The following is a 20,794-nucleotide window of genomic DNA, read 5'->3' as shown; positions in this document are numbered from 1 at the left end:
CCACGGGCGGGCGAAAGTGACGTGCCGGGGAGCTCGACGTGCTTGGCGGGCGGGGCGCTCGGTCCGGTTTCCTGACAGGCTGGCTGCTCGCGGAGCCCCGAGCGCCATGGCCTCCGCGGGGCTGGCCTCAGCGCGACAGGCCGAGGACGCGCCACCGCCGCCGGCCGAGCCGCCGCTGCCGGAGACGAAGCCGCCGCCGCCGGGCGCTGCTCCTCAACAGCCGCGGTCGCCGGCGCCGAGGCCCCAGTCGCCGGCGGGCGTGAAGGAGGAGAGCCACTCCTTCCTGCCCCTGGTTCACAGCATCATCAAGTGGTAAGGGCCCCGGGGAGGGCGGCCCGGCGCCCCCTCTCCTCGCCGCTGCCGAGCTGCCGCGGCCTCGCGCTCCGGGCGTGCCCACCTTGTGCGTGGGGAAACAGGCCGGCACGGGAAGGAGGCCTGTCCTCGGGTCGGCAGCGGCTGCGAGCCCTCGTGGCCGGGCCGCGGGGCCGCCCGCAGGTGGCCTTCGGGGTGACCCAGCCTGAGGCTGTGACAGGGGCGGCGGCCCGGCGGCCCCGGCCTGCGCCCCAGTGATCTGGAGCTGGTCGGGCGTCCCGAGCCACGGTGTTTCCCCTGGAAGATAGGGGGCCTCGCTTCGCTCTCCCGCCTCCCCCACTGCCCACCGCTTAGAAGGGAAAACCCAAGTTCACGAGGTTCGGAGGGTGATGTGGGAGGCCCGGAAGGCGCCCGAGAAGGTGCCCACAGGATTGACCCCCGCAGTCGCTGTTCTAACGCGGCATCAGAGCAGCGGATTGTCGTCCTTCTGGCCAGTCTTGGGCTAGCCTGAGTTTCAAAACAGACTCTGTAAAGAGAACTAAAATCCACAGCCAGAAGCCTCCTGATCCCATGTTTGCACGAGTTCTTTTTACCCACAGACTAGGTGTAAGCCCCTCAGCTTATAGCTCTTATTTAACCATCAAAAACCAAAACACAGTAAGTGAAAACAAATTGCTAGTACTGTAACATTCCAGTGAGCACACATGCTCTTGAAGGCTTTGCAGACAGGGAATTGCTCCTCTGAAAGTTCTGACTGTTAATGGCCCACCTCCCTTTGAGTTTAGCCAGACTAGATTCACTTGGTGTGGGGAGACCTGACGCTTCCTCCACTTTTCCCACAGCGACAAATCCTTTGTTCACACATTAGACCCTGACTTGATTTGGCTGCAGGTGGTGTGAGGCAGCCTGTTCTGTTCTCATTAGCCTGTGCTCATGAAATAGCGATTCTCCGCAGACGTGAGATCCCAAGCACAAATGCAAATGCAGGCCCTGCAGTCCCAGGGCAGTGCTGGATTACAAATGCAGTGGTACCTCAGTTTTTGAATGTGATCCGTTCCGGAAGACTGAGTTCTGAAACGTTGGAGAACCGAGGGATCAACAGCCAACAGCTGGGCCTCAGGATCTTGCCCTCAGCGGAAACGGTGTGGCACGTTCTACTTCCCAGGTGTGTTCGAAAACTGAAGCATTTACTTCCGGGTTTATGGCATTCGTAAACCAAAATGTTCATAAACAGACGTTCGAAAACCGAGGTACCACTGTATACTGGTTTCAAGAAAAAGATGGCCGGGCGGGGCATGGTTCAGCAGTTGAACATCAACCTAGGATCCAGGAGATTGCAGTTGGATTCCTGGCCAGGGCAAGTGCCTGGGTTGGAGGGTTGTTTTTTGGGGTTTTTTTTTTTAAACCCGTATCTTTATTGATTTCAGAGAGAGGAAAGGTGAGGGGGAGAGAGAGAGAAACATCAATGATGAGAGAGTCATTGATTGGCTCCCCGCTGCACACCCCCGGCTGGGGATAGAGCCCACAACCCGGGCTTGTGCCCTGACCGGGAATCGAACCCCAATCGCATGGTTCCTAGACCAATGCTCAACCGCTGATCCACACCGGCCAGGCTGGGTTGCAGGATTGATCCCCAGTCAGGGGCGTGCAGGAGGCAGCCGATCAATGACTGTCATCATTGATGTTTCTATCTCTCTCTCTCCCTCTCCCTTCCTCTCTCTGAAATTAATAAAGATGTATTTGAAAGAAAGAAAGGAAGAAAAAGATGGAAAAATGAAAACAGGCATTTCTTGGACCCCTGGAAGTATGTTCTCAAGCCCCGGTAGAGCAGTTGCATTTGGCTGTCCTTAAGATGGGCAGTGAGGTATACCAGAGAGAACATGGCCTTTGAAGTCAGGTAGCCTTAGATTCAAATCTCATGCTGATGCCTGCTTGCCTTGTAATCTTGGTGAATGCATAACCGTTCTAAGCCTTAATTTTTTGATTCTCTAATACATGAATAATAATAATGAACCTCAAACAATGGAATTAAACTGTAGCTCTGTAGTGTACTGACTGGGTGATCTTGGTCAAACAGTTTAGCTTCTCTGAGCCTCTCTTTCTCTTGTGAAATAGAACTAATAATATTTACATCATAAGATTGTTGTGAAGTGTACTCAAGAGCTGTCTCCTGTGAAAGATAGAGGGTTGATTACTTGTGTTTGTCTCTGTTTCTCTAAAAGAACAGTGAAAACTTGTTTTGTTTTTTGAATACAAAATCAAAAAGAACAGGAGAGGAGATAACTGCCACAAACCAGATGGCCAAGGCCTAACCCACCTACCAGCCCCAGGAAGCAGCCAGAAACAGCTGCTTTCGACCATGGCCTCCCCCCAGATCTCAGGAATTGGCAGTGCCAGGGACCTCTGGAAATAGGTGAAGGGGGACTGAGACCAGGAGGATTACTTAAAAGTCTATTTAGCCCGGCCGGGCGTGGCTCAGCGGTTGAGCATCGACCTAGGATCCAGGCGATCGGGGTTCAATTCCCTGGCAGGGCACATGCCCGGTTGCAGGCTTGATCAATGACTCTCTCATCATTGATGTTCCTATCTCTCTCTCTCCCCCTCCTTTCCTCTTTCTGAAATCAATAAAGATATATTTAAAAAAACAAAAACAAAGATTGGGTAAAAAAAAAAAAAGTCTATTTAAGGACATCCCTTATAGTTCTCTCCCCCAAGTCTAAGCAGACAGGTAACTACCCTTCTTCATCTTGGAAGACAAAAGGTTGCTCTTTCCCAAGATTTATTCTTAGGAAAGAATAAGCCAGAGAGTATCTGAGACAGGAAGGACACCGGCACACTGCAGGAGTTTGAGGGAGGGAACCATACTGAAAATAGGGTTTAAGAGAAAGTTCACACACTGAATAATACTAAGACCCCACCCTCGCCTTCCCGCACTGGCTTCTAAACTGGCAGTGAAAGAAAATAGAGGTACCTTTTCTTGAGTGTCTGACTAGCCCAAGAGAATAGTCATTAGGGACTCCCCAAGAAAGAACCTAGTTAGTTCATAGACTGGATAACCAAGGTCACTAAACATGAAGAAAGCCCCTGGTAAGAAATCACAAAACAGAAGAGCAGAAAAGCCACTTGGATGAAACAGTATGCACAGAGAGGAGAGAGACTGCAACCATGAAAAAAGGTTAGGATCCGATTTTAAAATATGTCTAAGTATGTATTTGAGTTTATAGGCTAATAAGGGAAAGAGACAGACTGGTAAGGACATGGTAGGAGAGACCTCGTGAATCCTGGAGGAGTCAGAAGGCTTGTTAAGGGCCTATGCCAATGATGAATCTTCCAATATGAAAGGGAGGAGGAAGGAGGGGACTATAGGAAGAGTGTGTGTAAGGATGGGGTGCCAAGAAATAGCATCAGCTCTTGGAGGTCCACTCAGTTTGGTGGGTCTGGAACAGAAATCCAAGGTAGGAAGCAAGAGCAGGAAAGGTGGGGAAAGCCACAATACAGAGGACACAGCATCCCGGTACGGGAGTGGGGGGGTGTCCTCTGAGGGAGCTACTGAAGATTCAAACCAGGCGTCGTAGATTTGTGCTCCAGATTAATGTGGCATCTCATCTGACAGGCGGGGAAGGCAGTGAGGAAGGACACCATCCTGGTGGGCCTGGTGAGAGGAAATAAGGGCCAGGACCAGCTCAGGCCCCGGGTCCCCTCCTCCGCAGCTTCTCGGGCGGCCCTCTCATTATTTGCTGACTCCTCGCCTAGAGGAGAATAGGAAGTACAAGCTGGAGTGAATTGAACCTTCCTTGTCCTCCTAAGAATTCAGAGCGCTACGTCATTAGGGTTTTTAAAACATTATATTTCTAGAAAGTTAAAATCGCAAATTCAGAAACATGTAAAATGAAAAGTATTCCTTCCCCTAAGTTTCCTCACCAGTAATAACTACTGTGTTAATATTTTAAGTATCCTTCTATACACATCTTTCCAAAAATGTACAAATTAAGATCATATTGTACTTTGCTTTTTTGACTTATTAGTCTGTTTTGGACACCTTTCTGTACTCACACATGAAAGTCTTCCTCAGTAAGGTGGCTGTATCCTAAATCATGTAACATCTTCTGTTTGTGGACTTGTAGGTGTTTTCCTGACGTTCGCTATTACCAGCAGTGCTGGGGTAAGCAGCCTTATATTTGAGTAAGTTGATGATGAGGTAAATCCTCAAGCAGTGGAAGTACTGGAGGGGACCGTATACTCGCTTTAAATTTTGATAAGCTAGTGCTAAATTTAAAGTGCTTCATCTTTTTAGCTCTTTCTCCAAAACAGTCCTGTAGACTGGATTGCTTTAATTAACCTAAAATCGCCCATAAATTTGTGACCCAGAAAGCAATAAAAATATATATATTTTAAAATTGTAGATATTCAGAATGCCCATAGATATATAAAATGGCAAGTGAGCCTCTCCCTCCACTCCTCCGAGCTCCTTCCCTTGTCCCCAAACTGCATTATGTTCCACTTTATGAATATGCCATTTATTTAAACAGTTCCCTCTCAGGGACACTTTCATTGTTTCTAGAATTTTGCTGTCGTAGTAAGCACTGCAGTGAACTTCTTTGTAGATGCCATCTCATAAAAGCTTAGGAGTCTCCAAAGGGTAAGATTCTCGCAACAAGATTTTGTGAATTTAACATTTTGATCACTATTAGCAAATTCAGAAAGTATGTACCGATTTGTGTCTTTCCCCAACTTCTTCTATCACCATTAACTTTTTTTTTTGGTTAATCTTCACCCGAGGATATTTTTCCATTGATTTTAGAGAGAGTGGATGGAAGGAAGGGGGAGAGGGAGAGGGAGAAGGAGAGAAAGAAAGAAACATCGATGTGAGAGAGACATCGATTGGTTGCCTTCTGCATGCATCCTGACCCAGGCCGGGAATCGAATCTATGACCCTTTGGTGTGCTGGCCAACGCTCTAACCACTGGGCAACACAGGCCAGGGCTATCTACGTTAACGTGGTTTTTAAAAAAATATATCTTTATTGGTTTCAGAGAGAGGAAGGGAGAGGGAGAGAGAGACAGAAACATCAATGATGAGAGTCATTGATCAGCTGCCTCCTGCGTGCCCCCAACTGGGGATCGAGCCCGCAACCCAGGCATGTGCCCTGACCGGGAATCGAACCTTGTCTCCTGGATCCTAAGTCGATGCTCAACTGCTGAGCCACATCTGGCCGGGCTCCATTAACTTTTTAATCTTGGCTAATCTGATAGGTCAGAAATGATACATCATATCAATCTGTGGCATTTATGATATGAGGTAAAGCATCTTTTCATGTGCAACTTTATATGTCATTTCTTATTTTTTCCTATAAAACTGCCCATATTTCTATTAGGTCACTTCTTTTTCTATGGGCTCGTTGCACAATAAGGAAAGTATGCCTTTCTCAAGCATATTTGAAATATTTTCCCTGAGTTGTTGCTTTTCTTTTGACTTGGGGGTTTTGTCGTTGTTGTTCAGAAGCATATCATTTAATATAGGCAGATTTGTTAAGATTTTCTTTTATGGCTGGCCTGGCCGGCGTGGTTCAACAATTGAGCATTGACCTAGGATTCAGGAGATTCGATTCCTGGTCAGGGCACATGCCCAGGTTGTGGGCTCGATCCCCAGTGCAGGGCATGCAGGAGGCAGCTGATCAATGACTCTCATCATTGATGTTTCTGTCTCTCTCCTTCTTTCTTCCTCTCTCTCTATGAAATCAATAAAGACATGTTAAAAAACAAACAAACAAAAAAAACAACCTTCATTAAAAAAAAAAAAAAAAGATTTTCCTTTGTGGCTACTGAGTTTTGGTCCTAGTTAGAAAGGCCTTCCCACTCTAATATGATAGATACTTGATCCCTTTTTTCTAGGATTTTTATGGTTTCATTTTTTACTTTAAAAAAAAAATTTGTTTTTATTGATTTTTTTAGATAGAAAGGAAGGGAGAGAGAGATAGAAACATTAATGAGAGAGACACATTGACTGGCTGCCTCCTGCACACCCCTTACTGGGGATCAAGACTACAACCTAGGCATGCGCCTTGACCCAGAATCGAACTGGGAACCTGTTGGTCCATGGGACAGTGCTCAATCCACTGGACCACATCATCCAGGTTCATTCTTTACTTTTAATTCTTTGATGCTTCTGGAATTTATTTTGATGGAAAGAGTAAGGGAGAGGTCCAGCCTTTTCCCCAGTTAGGCCATGTTTCCACTGCTGTTATTGAATATTTATTATTTTCCCTGCTTAAGCTGCCTCCCTATCATACACGGACTTTCCACATTTTCTGATCATCTTCTGGACATTGTCTTCTCCTCCAGTACCAAACTGTTCTAATTCTCAGATATTCATGGTACAGTTCGTTGTCTTTCAGGGGTAGTCTTCTCTCTGTCCTCTTTCTTGTCAGTATTTACCTGTGGCATCTTTACCTTTCCCAGACTGTTTCCTAAGTAACCCCTGTGATATGCATGATGCTTTTGGTTAGTAGAACATTTAGGCTTTAATCTGCTGCTTTACTTCCGATGGGCCTGTTGATACCACTCATGGTCCAGGTCTTCTAACCTCATTTTTGGATCTTATAATCACTTCTTTATCTATCATCTATCTACCTACCTACCTACCTACCTACCTATCATCTATCTACCTATCTATCTATGTGTGTGTGTTGATTTCAGAGAGAGGAAGGGGGAGGGAGAGCGAAATAGAAACATCAACCATGAGAGAGAATCCTTGATCGGCTGCCTCCCACACGCCGCCCCCACTGGGGATGGAGCCCACAACGTGGCCACGCGGCCTCAACTCGGAAGCAAACTTTGACCTCCTGGATCCTAGGTTGATGCTCAACCATTGAGCCACACTTCTTAATTTGTCTCTTTGCCTTTATCTTCTCTTTCTAGTTCATCCTGTGCATGTTAACAGGTTCGTTTTTCTCAGCTCAAAAATCTCTAGAGCTCTTTCCAAATTGTTTTTGCCAACTTTTAGCCCTCCATCCAGAGATCTCTATAGACCATCATCAAATCTTCTGCCTGAACTATGCAACAAAGCCCAGATTTGAGTGGGTGGAGTCATCTGGACTTGTGCACACTCCAGACCCTCTGCTAGTGTGCCTTTCTGCCCTCTCTTTGCCCAGGGAAATACCACATATTTTCAAGGACTTGATCAGGTCCCACCTCCTCCCGCCGAGTAAGCTCCTGGCCCCTGCAGTGCTCTTGGCTGAGGGGCACCCTGCCCGGTTTAGAAGTTCCATAGCCCATACCACTTTCATCCTTCCTAGTGTGTTCCCCAAAGTTAAATGAAACAGTTAAAACTGCACATTTGTGTTATTTTCAAATAATGAGCAAAGGGAAGAGAAAAATCTCATTTTTATGCCTGTAAGACATTTTGTAGAGCCCAGCTATTTGAGACCTTTCCTGATATGTATAGAAGCCACATTATAGAAGTACATAATAAAGGAGGGTAAAATGAGGCCTGTTGGACCAGGGAAAATTATTTTTGTTTCCTCAAACTTGCCAAATTAATCTAGTCTGGAACAAAGTGTCCCTGCCTAGGAATTCTGGATTGCAGTTGTCACTGTCTTGCCTGATGGTTTTGGCTCACCTAGTAAAAGTATTCTGTCAACACGGGTACTTAAACATTTTTTAATTTGATTTTTTAGTTTGATATTTTAGTTTGATATTGCTGGGTAGGTGGAGGGGAGCCATCATTTTTGATACCACAAAGGTAGTTCAAGTGAAGAACACACAACTTTGTCCTGTAACCATTAGTCTGGGGCCACATTGCTTAAAACAAGTTTATTTGTTGTTGAGGTAGGTCAGCAAGACCTCAGAGCCCCGGTAAGTCTTCTTTCCTGGGAGTGGGGTGTTACCGACCTGCTTCTTCCTACACAAGTGCCTGTTTTAACCTGGCCAGCCTTCCTCGCCAGCTGGGGCCTGTCGGGTTGGGCAGGAGGCAGCCTCCGCAGTAACGAAGTCTGTGGAACGGCCCTTGGCCCCACGGACTTGTCTCCTCATTTTACTGCAGCCCTCTCGGCCACTCACTTTCTCCTTCAGCCAAGTCCCAGCGGAAAGGGTGAGCATGCAGATAGGGAACGTCTCTAGACTGTTTTGAAGAGTTACTTCTGGGCCTGTCCTCTTCTCTGCCACTTCATCTGTTCCTTCAGCATAACCTACCAGCACCTGCTGCAACACAGGCTCCGTGAGGGAGGCAGGTGAGCAAGCGGTTACTTAGCGTGCGCAGTGCCAGGCGGCACGTTTACCCTGGGTCTTGGGAAGTGGGGGTGTTGAAAGGTTGGAGGCTTCTTGTGGGCAGGCCTGGGGGGCTCCCTTCGAAGTGAACCTACCTGGCAGGTATTGTTGGCAGTGAGGTAACTATCTGAAGTTCTTTCGCGCAGACTGAAGTTTTGTAAAGTTTGGTGGAACAGATGGTTAAAGAAGAGAAGCCCTGGGTCTGTGGGAAACTGGTGACAGTACAAGGAGGAGGCAGGGGGACTTGAAGGATACAGGAGATGGAGTTGGCAGGATTGATGGCTGGGTGAAAATCGGAGCACACAGAATCTTGTGTTTCGAGCTCACCATAGCCGTGTGGATGGGGCGCCTTTTATCTGATTTGGGGCATGGTGAGGAGGCACTGAGTTCACTTTGGACCTTTGCAGGTCTCCAGGGAGAAAATAGTAATTGTGGGAACAAGGAAGCTGAATTTCAGGAGGGATGGCTGGGCTGGGCTGGGCTGGGCTTCAAGGAGCTCTCAGCAGCTCTTGAAGAGGTGGAAGCAGATGGACACATTCTGGGCTGTTTTGTGGGGCAGTGCTTTTTCAAACTTCTTTTAACAGCAGAACCTCTTTTTGTTCCTGCCTTAAAAGTATGTTGTTCACATGTAAATCAGTGAGTAGATAAAAAAAAGCAAGGGCCCAGTGCTAGCAGAGGTGGAGCAGAGAAATACACCTGGCCGCTAGATAAGAGATGGCCGATGTTGTCGAGGGTGTGAGGAGCAAGTGTGGTATCTGTGGTCACAGGGAGTGTACAGTCTTTTTGGAGTGTATTTGATAATCTGTCAAAATTTTTAATACACATAACCTTTAGCCCAGAAATCCCACTTCTGGGAACTTATTAAAATACTTGCACAACATACAGATATAGGTATAAAACATTCATTGTCACTCAGATTGCAAGTGATAAATTGCAAACATTCAAACACCCATCAACAGCCAAATAATTCAGCTGTGTAACTGTATATGTGTTAACATGAAAAGACATCCAAGATGCATTGTTCAGGGGGAAAAGCAAGAATCAGAACCATGTGTGTAGCATGGTCAAAACAAAAAATTAAGTGTGTATTTGTATGTTGCTGTATATGTGTGTGTGTGTATTTTTTATTATTTTTTATTTATTTATTTTTAAAATCCTCACCCAAGGATATTTTTTCCATTGCTTTCTGGAAGGAGTGGAAGGGAGGGTGTGGGGTTGAGGGAGAGAGAACCATCAATGTGAGAGAGACAAATCAATTGATTGCCCTCCGCATGCACTCAGACCGGGGCAGGGATTGAACCTGCAACCGGGTATGTGCCCTTGACTGGGAATTAAACCCTCGACCCTTTGGTGCGCAGGCTGTCACTCTAACTACTGAACATATGGGTCAAGGCTGTTGCTGTATATTATGAAGGAATCTAAAACAGCATATACCATGTGTTAACAGAGGTTATCTCTGGGACGTGGCATTAGAGGAACTTTTCTAAGCCTTGGTGTCTGTCATTTTAATTTTTCCCCTCATGCAACTATTACTGTCATAATAAAAAACAACAAAAAGAAACTGGCCTATAAAGATGCCAGCCACTGAAGTTAGCATGGGAGAAGGAGAGGGTGAGAAGGACTGGTCCCAAGATGGGGCACCTAGGACACTGGGGGCATGAGGCTGAAGGGGATGGAAGTTTTGAGGAGAAAGAAATGGGAAACTGAGTCATATGCCACCGAGAGGTTTGGGAGGAGGTTGGCTTCAGTTACCTAGTGGGTTCCTTGTACTTCTAAGCTACCAGTGGACACACTTTTGCTCAGTTGTGGCCAGTTTGCATTTTCAAGTCCCAAAGCACCTATACTAAAGAACTAAAGCTGTGCCGTACCTATTAACACCTATACTAAACATGGTTCTTAGAGCCATCTGTGATGGTTGCCCCGAAGTCTGGTGACACAAATACAGAATGTCTGTGTCCACTGCTGGAGTGATGCTGAGCATCACCCAGATGTGCACAAAGACTGTCAGGAAGTGGCCTGTCAGTCAAGCTATAGCTGTGGTAATACTTCACCTTTTTTTCTTTTTAGAGAGTAGGGAAGGGAGAAGAAAGAAAAATTGATCAGTTGCTTCCTGCACGCTCCCTACCAGGGATCAAGCCTGTAACCCGGGCATGTGCCCTGACCTCTTGGTGCATGGGATGACACTCAACTGAGCCACACTGGCTAGGGCATTTGTCCACCTTTTAAAAATGACAGTGGGTGGGACCAAAGTGCCCTAACCTTGCTCTTCTTTGTATGATTTTTGTGCTTCTCAACCTGGCCTAGTCTCCTTTTTCCTTTCTAAAGTTAGACAATGACACAAAGGCAGGCCCATTTGGAGCTTTCTGCCTTTATTCACTCAGTGTTGGGGCCTGTCTCTTCTCTTTTGGCTTGAGTGTTTCACAGTCACCCTGGCCTAGCAGGTTCCCACTTGTCTGAGCCGGTTCCTGAAGAGTGTTTTTTTCCTCGCAGGAGTTCATGCTATTTACCTCCACAACTAGGGCAGGCTCAGGAGCTTGCAGAGGGGGCCTGGCTGTGGTCTGTGTGGCCCCGTTTCAGCTCAGCTCCCCCCAGTTGGGCTTTTTGTTGTTGTTGACTTAAGTAGCAGAAATTTCTCACAATTGTGGAGGCCAGAAATCTGAAATCAAGGTTTTGGTAGGGTTGGTTTCCTCAGGGGCCTCTCTGCTTGGCTTGCAGATGTCCATGTTCTCCCTGTCATCAGTGGTCTTTCCTGTGTATGTCCAGTTGTACTTTTCATATGGCTCCTTCTTTATTATCTAAAGACTACCTCCTTTACTAAAAATTCACCAGGTAAAGAATGGGCAACCCTTGAGATTAGGGGGTTTTCAGAAATGAGCACCTTAAACATGGTCCACTTTTTACTTTCAGAATTAAAAATTCTTTGGGGCCAGATTACATTTGCTTCCAGAATGGGTTGTCATAACTTCCTTCCAAAGTTTTGTTTTATATATTTTTGTTTGTTTTTACTGTGTCCTTTCAGTTTCATGTGAGGTTAATCAATTTTCTTAAAACTGTAATTTCAAAACTCCCTTGGAACTTAAATCTGTAACAGTGTGTTAGCACATATGCTGTCCAAGTATAATGAGTTCAGAAGTCCAGATGGTTTCTGTCCAGAGTTGTGGGACTGAGCTGAGACCTAAAAGAATAAAGTAAAACATGTTCCCTATTTGCTTCCTTCCAAATGATTTACAGCTCTAAGAATACTTCTCCCTAGAAACTGAGAGAAGGTACACCATTAATTGTGGGCATATCTAAATTGAGGGCCTCAAATGACCACAAGAAGTGTTTGGCTGTTCATTCCTTAGAATAAATAATTGGTTCTGCATATCTTGTTTCCGAGTTAGAGCTATTGCTAAATAGTGAGCAGGCCCTAGTGGCCATCTTGTTTGTCAGGTATGAGCTGTAACTGATGGATCACCAGGAAAGATGGATATTCTGTCTGCATAAGTAGAGAAAGGATGAATAATAAATATGAATTAGTACCATCGGGGTTGAAATTTCCCATTAGGGATGAACCTTTTTTTTTTTTTAAGATCGCCCAGCCAGGAGTGGCTCAGAGGCTGAGCATTGACCTAGGATCCAGGAGATCAAGATTCGATTCCCGGTCAGGGCACATGCCCAGGTTGTGGGCTCGATCCCCAGTCAGGGGCGTGCAGGAGGCAGCAGATGGATGACTCTCTCATCATTGATGTTTCTCTCTCTCTCTCCCTTCCTCTCTCTGAAATCAATAAAGATTTTTTTTTTAATAATAAAAAATAAAAGATCATTGACAGTTGCTCCCTCTTACACCTCAATGGATGATGACATTTAGAACTGCCTACTGAATTGGCTTTTAGTTTTTTAGTTTCAACTACTTGTTTTCAAAAGCTTATCCAGCCCTGGCCAGTGTGGTTCAGGTAGTTGAGTGTTGTCCCATGCAGCAGAAGGACATTGGTTTGATTCCCAGTCAGAGCACATACCCACGTTGTGGGCTTGATCCTTGGTGTGTGTACAGAGGCAACCAATCGATGTTTCTCTCTCTCTCCTTCCTTGCCTCTCCCTTCCTCTCTCTAAAATTAAATTTTTTAAAAAAACATATATACATATACATATACATATACATATACATATACATATACATATACATATACATATACATATACAGTTGTTAATTCTCACCTTTTCCATTGCTTTTCAGAGAGAGTGGAAGGATGGGAGGGAGGGAGAGAGAGAGAGAGAGAGAGAAACATCAGTGCGAGAGAGACACATCACCTGGTTATCTCCCGCACGTGCCCCGACTGGGGGCAGGGAGCCAGCCTGCAACCCAGGTACATGCCCTTGACTGGGAATCGAACCCAAGGCCCTTTACTGTGTGGGCCGATGCTCTAACCACTGAGCAACACCAGCCAGGGCAACAAACATACTTTTTTTAAAAAGCCCTGGCCAGCAAGACTCAGTGGTTAGAGCGTTGGCCCATACACCAAAGGGTCAACGTTTCGATTCCTAGTCAAAGGAGCATACTGGAGTTGAAGGTACCCTGCCCTTGTCTCTCTCTCTCCCCCTCTCTACCTTCTTCCACTCTCACTAGAATCAATGGAAAAGATATCCGTGGGTGGGGATTAACAAAAATAATAATAATAATAAAATAAAAAAATACCTTATCCACTACTAAAATTTTAAAAAAGTGTAGGAGCAACTGTCAGGCTGTTTCTTTTTTTTTCTTTTTTTTAAAAAATATATCTTTATCAATTTTTGAGAGAGGAAGGTGGGGGGAGAGACAGAGGGAGAGAGAAACATCAGTGATGAGAGAATCACTGATCGGCTGCCTCCTGCATGCCCTGCACTGGGGATGGAGCCTGCAACTTGGGCATGTGCCCTGACCCAGAATCAAACCTCGATCTCCTGGATCCTAGGTTGATGCTCAGCCACTGAGCCATGCCAGCTGGGCCAGGCTGTTTCTTTGACCTTAGGTAAAGGTTTTTGCTCTTGTTTTGTTTTTAATTTAGTAGTGACAGGAAAGCATGGATTTCTGGACAGCTAATAAGAGCTGTGAGGTGAAGTGAAGGATCCTGCCTTTAAAATGAGTTTGACCTAAAGGAAGGAGTTTACGTAACTATGGTAGGAGAGAGCTCATACCTTCTGAAAAATGTACAATAGTTTCTAATTTAAAATTTATGAATAGTTCTGTGGAAATTAGTCTTTATGTTAACAGATTCACGCATCAAACCATCAGCTAAAATTAGCTATTGGTAGCTGATAGTCTCCCGATTGACCTGGAAATGGCTGAAATGAGAAGAAATGTATTTCAGCAAATGTTGCTTGCAATTTTTCACCTAATATTGGTGATAGTTTGTTCATTCAACAGACATTTATGAATTTATTTGCCAAGCATTCATTCTTTCAACAAATGCTACTTGAGTGTCCCAAGTGCCCAGGGCCTGGACCAGGCACTGGGGATACAGCTGCAAATGAGGCAGATACAGCCCCTGCCCTCTTAGCTAATAGACGTTAAGCATCTAATTTTGCAAGCCTGCTATGAGAAGGGCTGCACAGGCACTGCTAGGCATTGGGGTGCTTTTACTGGACAACTGACACATGCCTGCCTTAAGGCTGTATGAGAAAGAACCAGTCCCTGTCCTCTGGGGGGTGCACAGCCTAGTAAGGGGACAGACAGAAAATAAGGCGTTCTAAAAGATAATGTAGGAAGACAGCAGGTTCTGTGGGGTGCAGAGGAGGGGAGCCAGGGGTTGTCCCCATCTGAGCGCGAATGCTAATGACTACCCTCTGACCCCGCAGCATGGACAAGGATAGCCCAGACATCCACCATGACCTGAACTCCCTCAAAACCAAGTTCCAGGAGATGCGGAAGGTCATCAGCACCATGCCTGGCATCCACCTGAGCCCTGAACAGCAGCAGCAACAGCTGCACAGCCTCCGGGAGCAAGTCAGGACCAAGAATGAACTTCTGCAAAAGTACAAGAGCCTCTGTATGTTTGAGATCCCCAAGGAGTAGATGAGGCCAGCTTTTAGGATTGCCCGAGAAGGAATGGAAGAGCAAATGGCCTATTGCTGCCACTCTCACCCCCCGTGTGGTTCTTTGTGAAGTGTGGTTCTTTCGAACCCCAGCTCTGAACTTTATAGCTGACAAGGGGAAGGGGCTATTGTACTAATTTCTTGGCTGAATTAGCATTGACTCTGGGAGGAGCCAGCCAGGAACTTAGATTTGTTGGGGCTTCCTTATATATCTCCATATGCCTAGATGCATAATAACAGGAGTGCCAGCTAGTAGAAAGAAGAGTGTTCCTGCAGGCTGCAAAAGGGATGGAGGCCTCTACCTCTACCTCTGGGAGTGGCTATCTGCTGTGTGTTTGGGCTGCACTGGCGTAGCTGAAGAGCAAAGTAGGAAGAGAGGCATCTCCTCTTTGCTTCCTGCCTCCCTCTCTTCTCACCCCCTGGATATTATCAGTGTGTACCAGATACATATTGTTCTGTTAACCACAGTGCCATGAAACCTTTGCATAGAGTTCACTGGACAGATGAGGCCTGTACTCATATGACATGGATTTAACTTGGTAAAGGAAGGCTGTGAGAACATTGTTTTGAAAGACTACAGGGTGGCTTTTTCTCCTGAAACAGTTTGTTTCTTTTAATATTTGAGCCAGTGGATGTAACTGTGACCATGGGGGTGTCAGCCAGAGCCCTGCCTAATGGCCCCTTGTCCAGGTTCTCTGCCATCTACATATTCTTTTCTTTTAGCTCTTGCTTCCTTTGTCTCCTGTCACCTTCCGGCATCTATCTCATTTAGCCATTTAATGCCCAAGAATGGCCCAACACTTCACACCTCCCATGGGGCTGGAGGGCAGTGTTGTTTCTACACAGGTGCAGACAGGCTTCCAGGTCAGCAGACCTTGCCTCTTCCAGCATTTCAGATTCCCGTTGCCTTGGCTTAAAAAATGATTTCCCTCTCTGGACTTCTCCCTAAAGAGTCAACCACGAACATTACTGCAATGCAAACAGCAGTTCATAATGTGCTTTTTGTTTAGAGAAGGACAGCTCTAGGTGGCAGTTCTGATGGTCCCTTTGCCAGGTATGACCATATAGTTCTGTTTCAGTTCTAAAGGGCGGGGCAAGCTAAACCCAGCAGTTATGCAGCCAAGTTCTGGTCCATAAAGTGTTTACAAATGCCCCTAATTTCCTGCAGGTGGGATGTTTTATTTGCATACTGTTCCCTTGCCTCTTAAGGATAAAGTGAGAATAGTAACCGAATATTGTTTAAATCTAGAAATGGGTGAGTGCGTAACCTATGCTGACCAGTTCAGGGGCTTAACAGATGCCTGCTGCCTGACCTTGTTGGCAGGTACTGATGGGTTGAAGATGTTTTTCGCAGGAGTTCCAGTCACGTGGACTTGCAGCCACCTGTCAGAAAATGGCAGGCACACTGGGAACTCAGAGATGTGTGAAAGGGGTATCAGGTTTCTACGGCTCTGGACAGAAGAGCAGGCTCTGAATTTAAGTGGGTAGTCACCTATTAGACTTCTACCTGGGACTGTTATTTAACTGAATCAGTTATTTTCTTGAAATTTCAGAGTAGCGTGTGGGCCGGTTTTAAGGCTCTAACCAAATACCATGAACCACAAAGCATATAGAAATACAGGGCCACGGGGTCTTTCCACAAGGCTACAATGTCAGTTATCACTTGTGTTGCTTTTCAAGAGTATCATTAGAACTTTGTTCTGTTCTCAGGACCGCTTGGCTTTTGTACTGAGAAATTCATAGTAGGATGTGTCTTGGATGTTGAATATGTTCACTTTGTTTAGAGAAGACAGAACAAATTGTGACAACCTCCACTCCGCACCCCTCCCAGCCCCCCAGTACATACATAGCTAAACCAACGTGGAAACAGAGTAACTCCTCTCAGGAGCCAGCATCTGTCACCAAGGGCTCAGTTGGCCTGGTAGGTCATCCTGCCTGCCCATGATTGGCCCCAAGGGCCATCTTTCATTACAGAAATGGGTTTAGTCCCTGGTAGGGAGCAGCCCTCACCAGAGCAAGGTTGAAATCCTTTCCTTGGAACAATATTGAATGCCCCTTACAGGGCTGAGCACCTTCTTGAACCTAATTATTGGGATTATTGGATGGCAGGCACTTTTTATTATTATTATTTTTTAAATCCTCACCTGAGGATTTTTTTTTTTTTCATTGTTTTTGAGAGAGTGGAAGGGAGATAGAGAAACATAGATGTGAGAGAGACGCATTGATTGGTTGCCTCCTGCACGCCCCTGACTGGGACTGGGGATCAAGCCTGCGACCAAGGTACATGCCCTTGGCTGGAATTGAACCCGGGACCCTTCAGTCCCCAGGCCAGTGCTTTAACCACTGAGCCAAACCAGCTAGGGTGGTAAGCACCCCCCCTTTTTTATTTTAATATATCTTGATTTCAGAGAGAAGGGAGAGGGGGAGAGAGAGGTAGAATATCAATAATGAGTCATTGATCAGCTGCCTCCTGCACACTTCCAACTGGGGATCAAGCCCACAACCCGGGCATTTGCCCTGACCAGGAATCGAACCACAATCTGGATCCTAGGTTGATGCTCAACCGCAGAGCCAGACCCAGCAAGGCAGCAGGCACTTTTTTTTAAAGATTTTTTTGAATTAATTTTTTTAGGAAGGGAGAGGGAGAGAGAAAAACATCAATGTTCCGCTCTCACATCAATCTGCTACCTCCCACATGCCCTCCTATCAGGGATTAAGCTGGAAATCCAGGCATGTGCCCTGGCTGGTACACGGGATGACACCCAACCAACTGAGCCGCACCAGCCAGGGTGGGCAGCAGGCATTTATTTTCATTTTTTTATCTTTATTGTTGGAAGTATTACATATGTTCCCCCCTTTTTCCCCTATTGTCCCCCCCCCCCCCGCGCTTCCCCTCAGGGCCTTCACCACACTGTCATCTGTGTCCATGGTTTATGCATATATGCATATAAGTTCTTTGGTCAGTATCTCCCCAGCCACCCTCCTACCCCCACCTTCCCTCTGGGATTCCTCAGTCTGTTCAGTGCTTCTGTCTCAGTCTATTTTTATTAGATTCCACATATGAGAAATCATGTGACACTTGTCTTTCTCACACTTAATTCTCACAGCAACCTCATGTAAAGGGTGTCCTCTGTATTTTTCCTGGCAAAGAATTTGGGGTTTGGCGGGTGTCACTTGCCCCAAGCTTGCACAATTAAGAGTGGTCCCTCCCGGCTTGTGTGGCTCAGTGGTTGAGCATCAACCCATGAACCAACCAAGAGATCACCAGTTTTATTCCAGTCAAGGCACATGCCCAGATTGGGGGCTTGATCCACAGTAGGGGGCGTGCAAGAGGCAGCTGATCCATGTTTCTCATTGCTATTTCTATCCCTCTCCCTCTCTAAAAATAAAAATATTATTTAAAAAAAAGAAAAAAAAAAAAAGATGGTCCTAAGTGAGCTGAGAATGGGTGCCCTCAACTGCTGAGAAAAGGAAACAGCAAGTAGAGAAGGACACTGAACCCCTACCCAAGGCAGAAAGTGCTTTCTGGAGTTGGAGGGACACTGGAGGCTGGGTGATTGCAGCTGTCTCCAGACAGCCATGTGGGAGATCCTGGAGAGCAGCCCCATACCAGGGTCCTGCGCCAGCCTACCACCAGATCAGCCTCTCAAGGCTCTATTAACTTACTTGTGAAAGCAGGGCCGAGGGACACCTCAAACCCTCTCAGAGTTCCCGGTTTGATGACCTTTTGTCACCCTAGGCCTGCAATGAGTATAGGACAAAACAGTTGGGCACAGTCCCAGGGGCCCTTTGAGGCTGGGCTAGGGAAACTAAGCAGGTAGATGGCTAGACAGATGCATGTCTAGGGAGGACCCTGAAATCCTTTATTTTTGTCCTAGATGTCTAAGGACCAATTCCCCAAGTAGAAGGGCTTCAGCCTCGTCTAGAGGTTTTTTGGAGCCTCTTCTCCCAGGAGAGCTGAAGCTGTTTTCAGAATGCCAGGGTGATTTCCCAGGTCTGGGGAAGGGGAGCCTAAAGCACTGAAGTAGAAACCCATCCCCTCCCTCCTCACCCTTCCCTTCCAGCTGTTTCTAAAAGCAAAGAAACCATGGACCTTCATTTTAAATTATTTTATATTAAAATAACAAATAACAATAGTAACTAAAGACTGTTTTACAGTATAAACACCTGAATAAGACTTTGTTCATGTTCATGACGACGCCAGAACTACTATTAAAGTGCAAGTTTTGTTTTGTGTTTTCCTTTGTGCAGTTTCACACACACAGGTAAACAAACCACTTGGCTGATTGCACCCGCACCCCTTAGCTGGTTTTTGCCGGCTGTCATGGCAACCCAGAATCCCAGTCAAGTTCATGCCGGTAGTTACTTAACCCTCCAGCCGGCAGGACGGGCTTCTGGAAGCCTAACAGTGGCTAATGAACTCCCACACACCCACCTCCCAGTTCTCACGTCTCTGAGGAACCCTGCGAATTCGCCCTCTGCTGGGCCTGTGCCCCCCAGGTCGTGGGGGTGGCGGGCGCCAATGGGCAGTCAGCGGTGGGGAAGTCCCACTATTACCCGGGTCTTCCAGAGCAGATGACCCGCCCTCAGCTGTTTTCGCCTCCCCAGCCGGTGGGGCCGCGGGCCTGGGGAGGGAAGACGCAGGGCACTCGCGCCCGTGGCCCAGGGCGCACGGGGCTGGCCGGGACTTAGATTTGACGTTTAAACAACGCGGCCGTCCTCGGGCGCCGGCGCCGGCGCGGGGGCGGGGAGCCTAGCTGATCACGCAGCGCTCCTTGTCCCTGGCCTGGCCGCCGCCTCTGGCCTTCTCCCGGACGTACCGGAGGTCGCTGTGCACGCTGGGCCTGCGCGCGAAGGGCGCCACGATGCCCAAGGCGTCCCCCGGGTGGCCGCCGGCCGGCAGCAGCTTCCCGCGCCGCAGCGCCTTCTTGTGCAGCACCTCGCAGTCCTGCACAGACACCTTGCGGTGCAGGTCCGGGCTCATCTCGCTGGGCAGCTTGGCCATGGCAAAGAGCGCCCGGAACATCTGGTCCAGGCTGCTGTTCTTTTTGGCTGAGATCTCGAAGTACGCGCAGCGCTGGGGGTCGTCGCCCACCAGCTGCTCGATCTCGGGCAGCTCCACCTCGCGGTAGAAGTCCCGGTCACCTTTGTTGCCGCAGATGACCAGGGGCACGTCCACGTTCTCCTTGGTTTTGTTCTTGAGGCAAGACTTGGTGTCGAGGATCTGCCGCTTGAGCCTCTGCACCTCCTCGAAGGAGTCGCGGTTGTCCAGGCTGAACACAAGAATGAAGGCGTCTCCTAGGGGCAGAGCAGAAGAGAAGGTGAGGGCGGCTGCCAAGGGGGCGGCTTACGTTGGTCTTGACTTTGGGGTCGCCCCGCTGCCGGGGCTCCCCCAGCCGCGCCCCGGGCGCTCAGGCCCCTCACGCAGACTCGGGGCGCGCGGCGGGCGGACCGCGCCTCGCCGGCGCTCTCGGACCAGGGGTCTGCCGCCTCCCCGTGGCGCGGGACCAGCCCCCGCCCGCTGCCCGGCCCGTCCCCGGCTCACCAGTGAGGATGGAGAGGCGCCGCATGGCGGGGAACGGGTGGTTGCCCGAAGTGTCCAGTATGTCGAGCTGGTAGACCTCGCCGCGGATGGAGTAGAACTTGCGGTGGAAGTCCTCGACCGTGGGCGCGTAGGCGTCCTCGAAGCGGCCCGTGAGGAATCGCGACACGATGGCCGTCTTGCCCACCTTAGACGAGCCGAGGATGACCAGGCGGTAGCAATTCTTGGCCGGTATACTCAGCTCCGAGTTGCTCGGGCACATCTTCTTGATCATCGCGGTCAGTTTCATTGGGCGGAGGGGTGGTGGGCCGGCAAGGGGCCGAGCGGAGCGCAGAACGGCCCGGGGGCTCCGCTTGGGCTGCGGCTGAGCTCGGGCTTGGCTCCCGCTGCCGCTCCGCCCGTCCCGCGCCGTCGCTCGCCCGGCTCTCGGCGCCCCGCGGCCGCTTTTATGTGCATGCAGCCTGGTGCGCGCCCCGCCCCGCCGCGCCCCGCCCCGCCCCGCCCGCCGCGCCCCGCCCCGCGGCCTCCCGCTGCTCCACCCTCGACCCGCGTCGGCTGCAGCCCGCGCTCCCGCTTGGGGCAGTGCGGGAGCTGAGCCCAGAACCCGGCTGGAGTCAGGGGCGCG

General features: G+C 48.2%; 2 protein-coding genes across 3 annotated transcripts; one reads left to right on the top strand and one right to left on the bottom strand.

The window, feature by feature from the left end:
• The first annotated feature begins 21 nt into the window (after positions 1–21).
• On the top strand, positions 22–15,202 carry MED9 (mediator complex subunit 9). The gene is made up of 2 exons (XM_081161170.1): positions 22–312; positions 14,391–15,202. Exons 1-2 carry the CDS (start codon positions 107–109, stop codon positions 14,605–14,607), a joined length of 423 nt encoding a protein of 140 aa, XP_081017296.1. The 5' UTR covers positions 22–106; the 3' UTR covers positions 14,608–15,202.
• A 3,527-nt stretch (positions 15,203–18,729) lies between these two features.
• On the bottom strand, positions 18,730–20,584 carry RASD1 (ras related dexamethasone induced 1). 2 transcript variants are annotated; one of them, XM_081161168.1, is made up of 2 exons: positions 20,173–20,584; positions 18,730–19,925 (listed from the first exon to the last, which is right to left on the bottom strand). In XM_081161168.1, the coding sequence occupies exons 1-2, from the start codon at positions 20,456–20,458 to the stop codon at positions 19,381–19,383; spliced, it is 831 nt and encodes a 276-aa protein (XP_081017294.1). In that variant the 5' UTR covers positions 20,459–20,584; the 3' UTR covers positions 18,730–19,380. The 2 variants fall into 2 exon arrangements, with proteins under 2 accessions (XP_081017294.1, XP_081017295.1); XM_081161169.1 differs by having other exon boundaries at positions 19,685–19,851; positions 20,173–20,542.
• Positions 20,585–20,794: the final 210 nt, after the last annotated feature.

The sequence above is a fragment of the Miniopterus schreibersii genome (assembly GCF_964146895.1).
Source record: "Miniopterus schreibersii genome assembly, chromosome: 16".
NCBI classification, from domain to species: Eukaryota; Metazoa; Chordata; class Mammalia; order Chiroptera; family Miniopteridae; genus Miniopterus; species Miniopterus schreibersii.
Note: the sequence above shows the minus strand (reverse complement) of the source record. Positions and strands in the feature narration are given on the sequence as shown.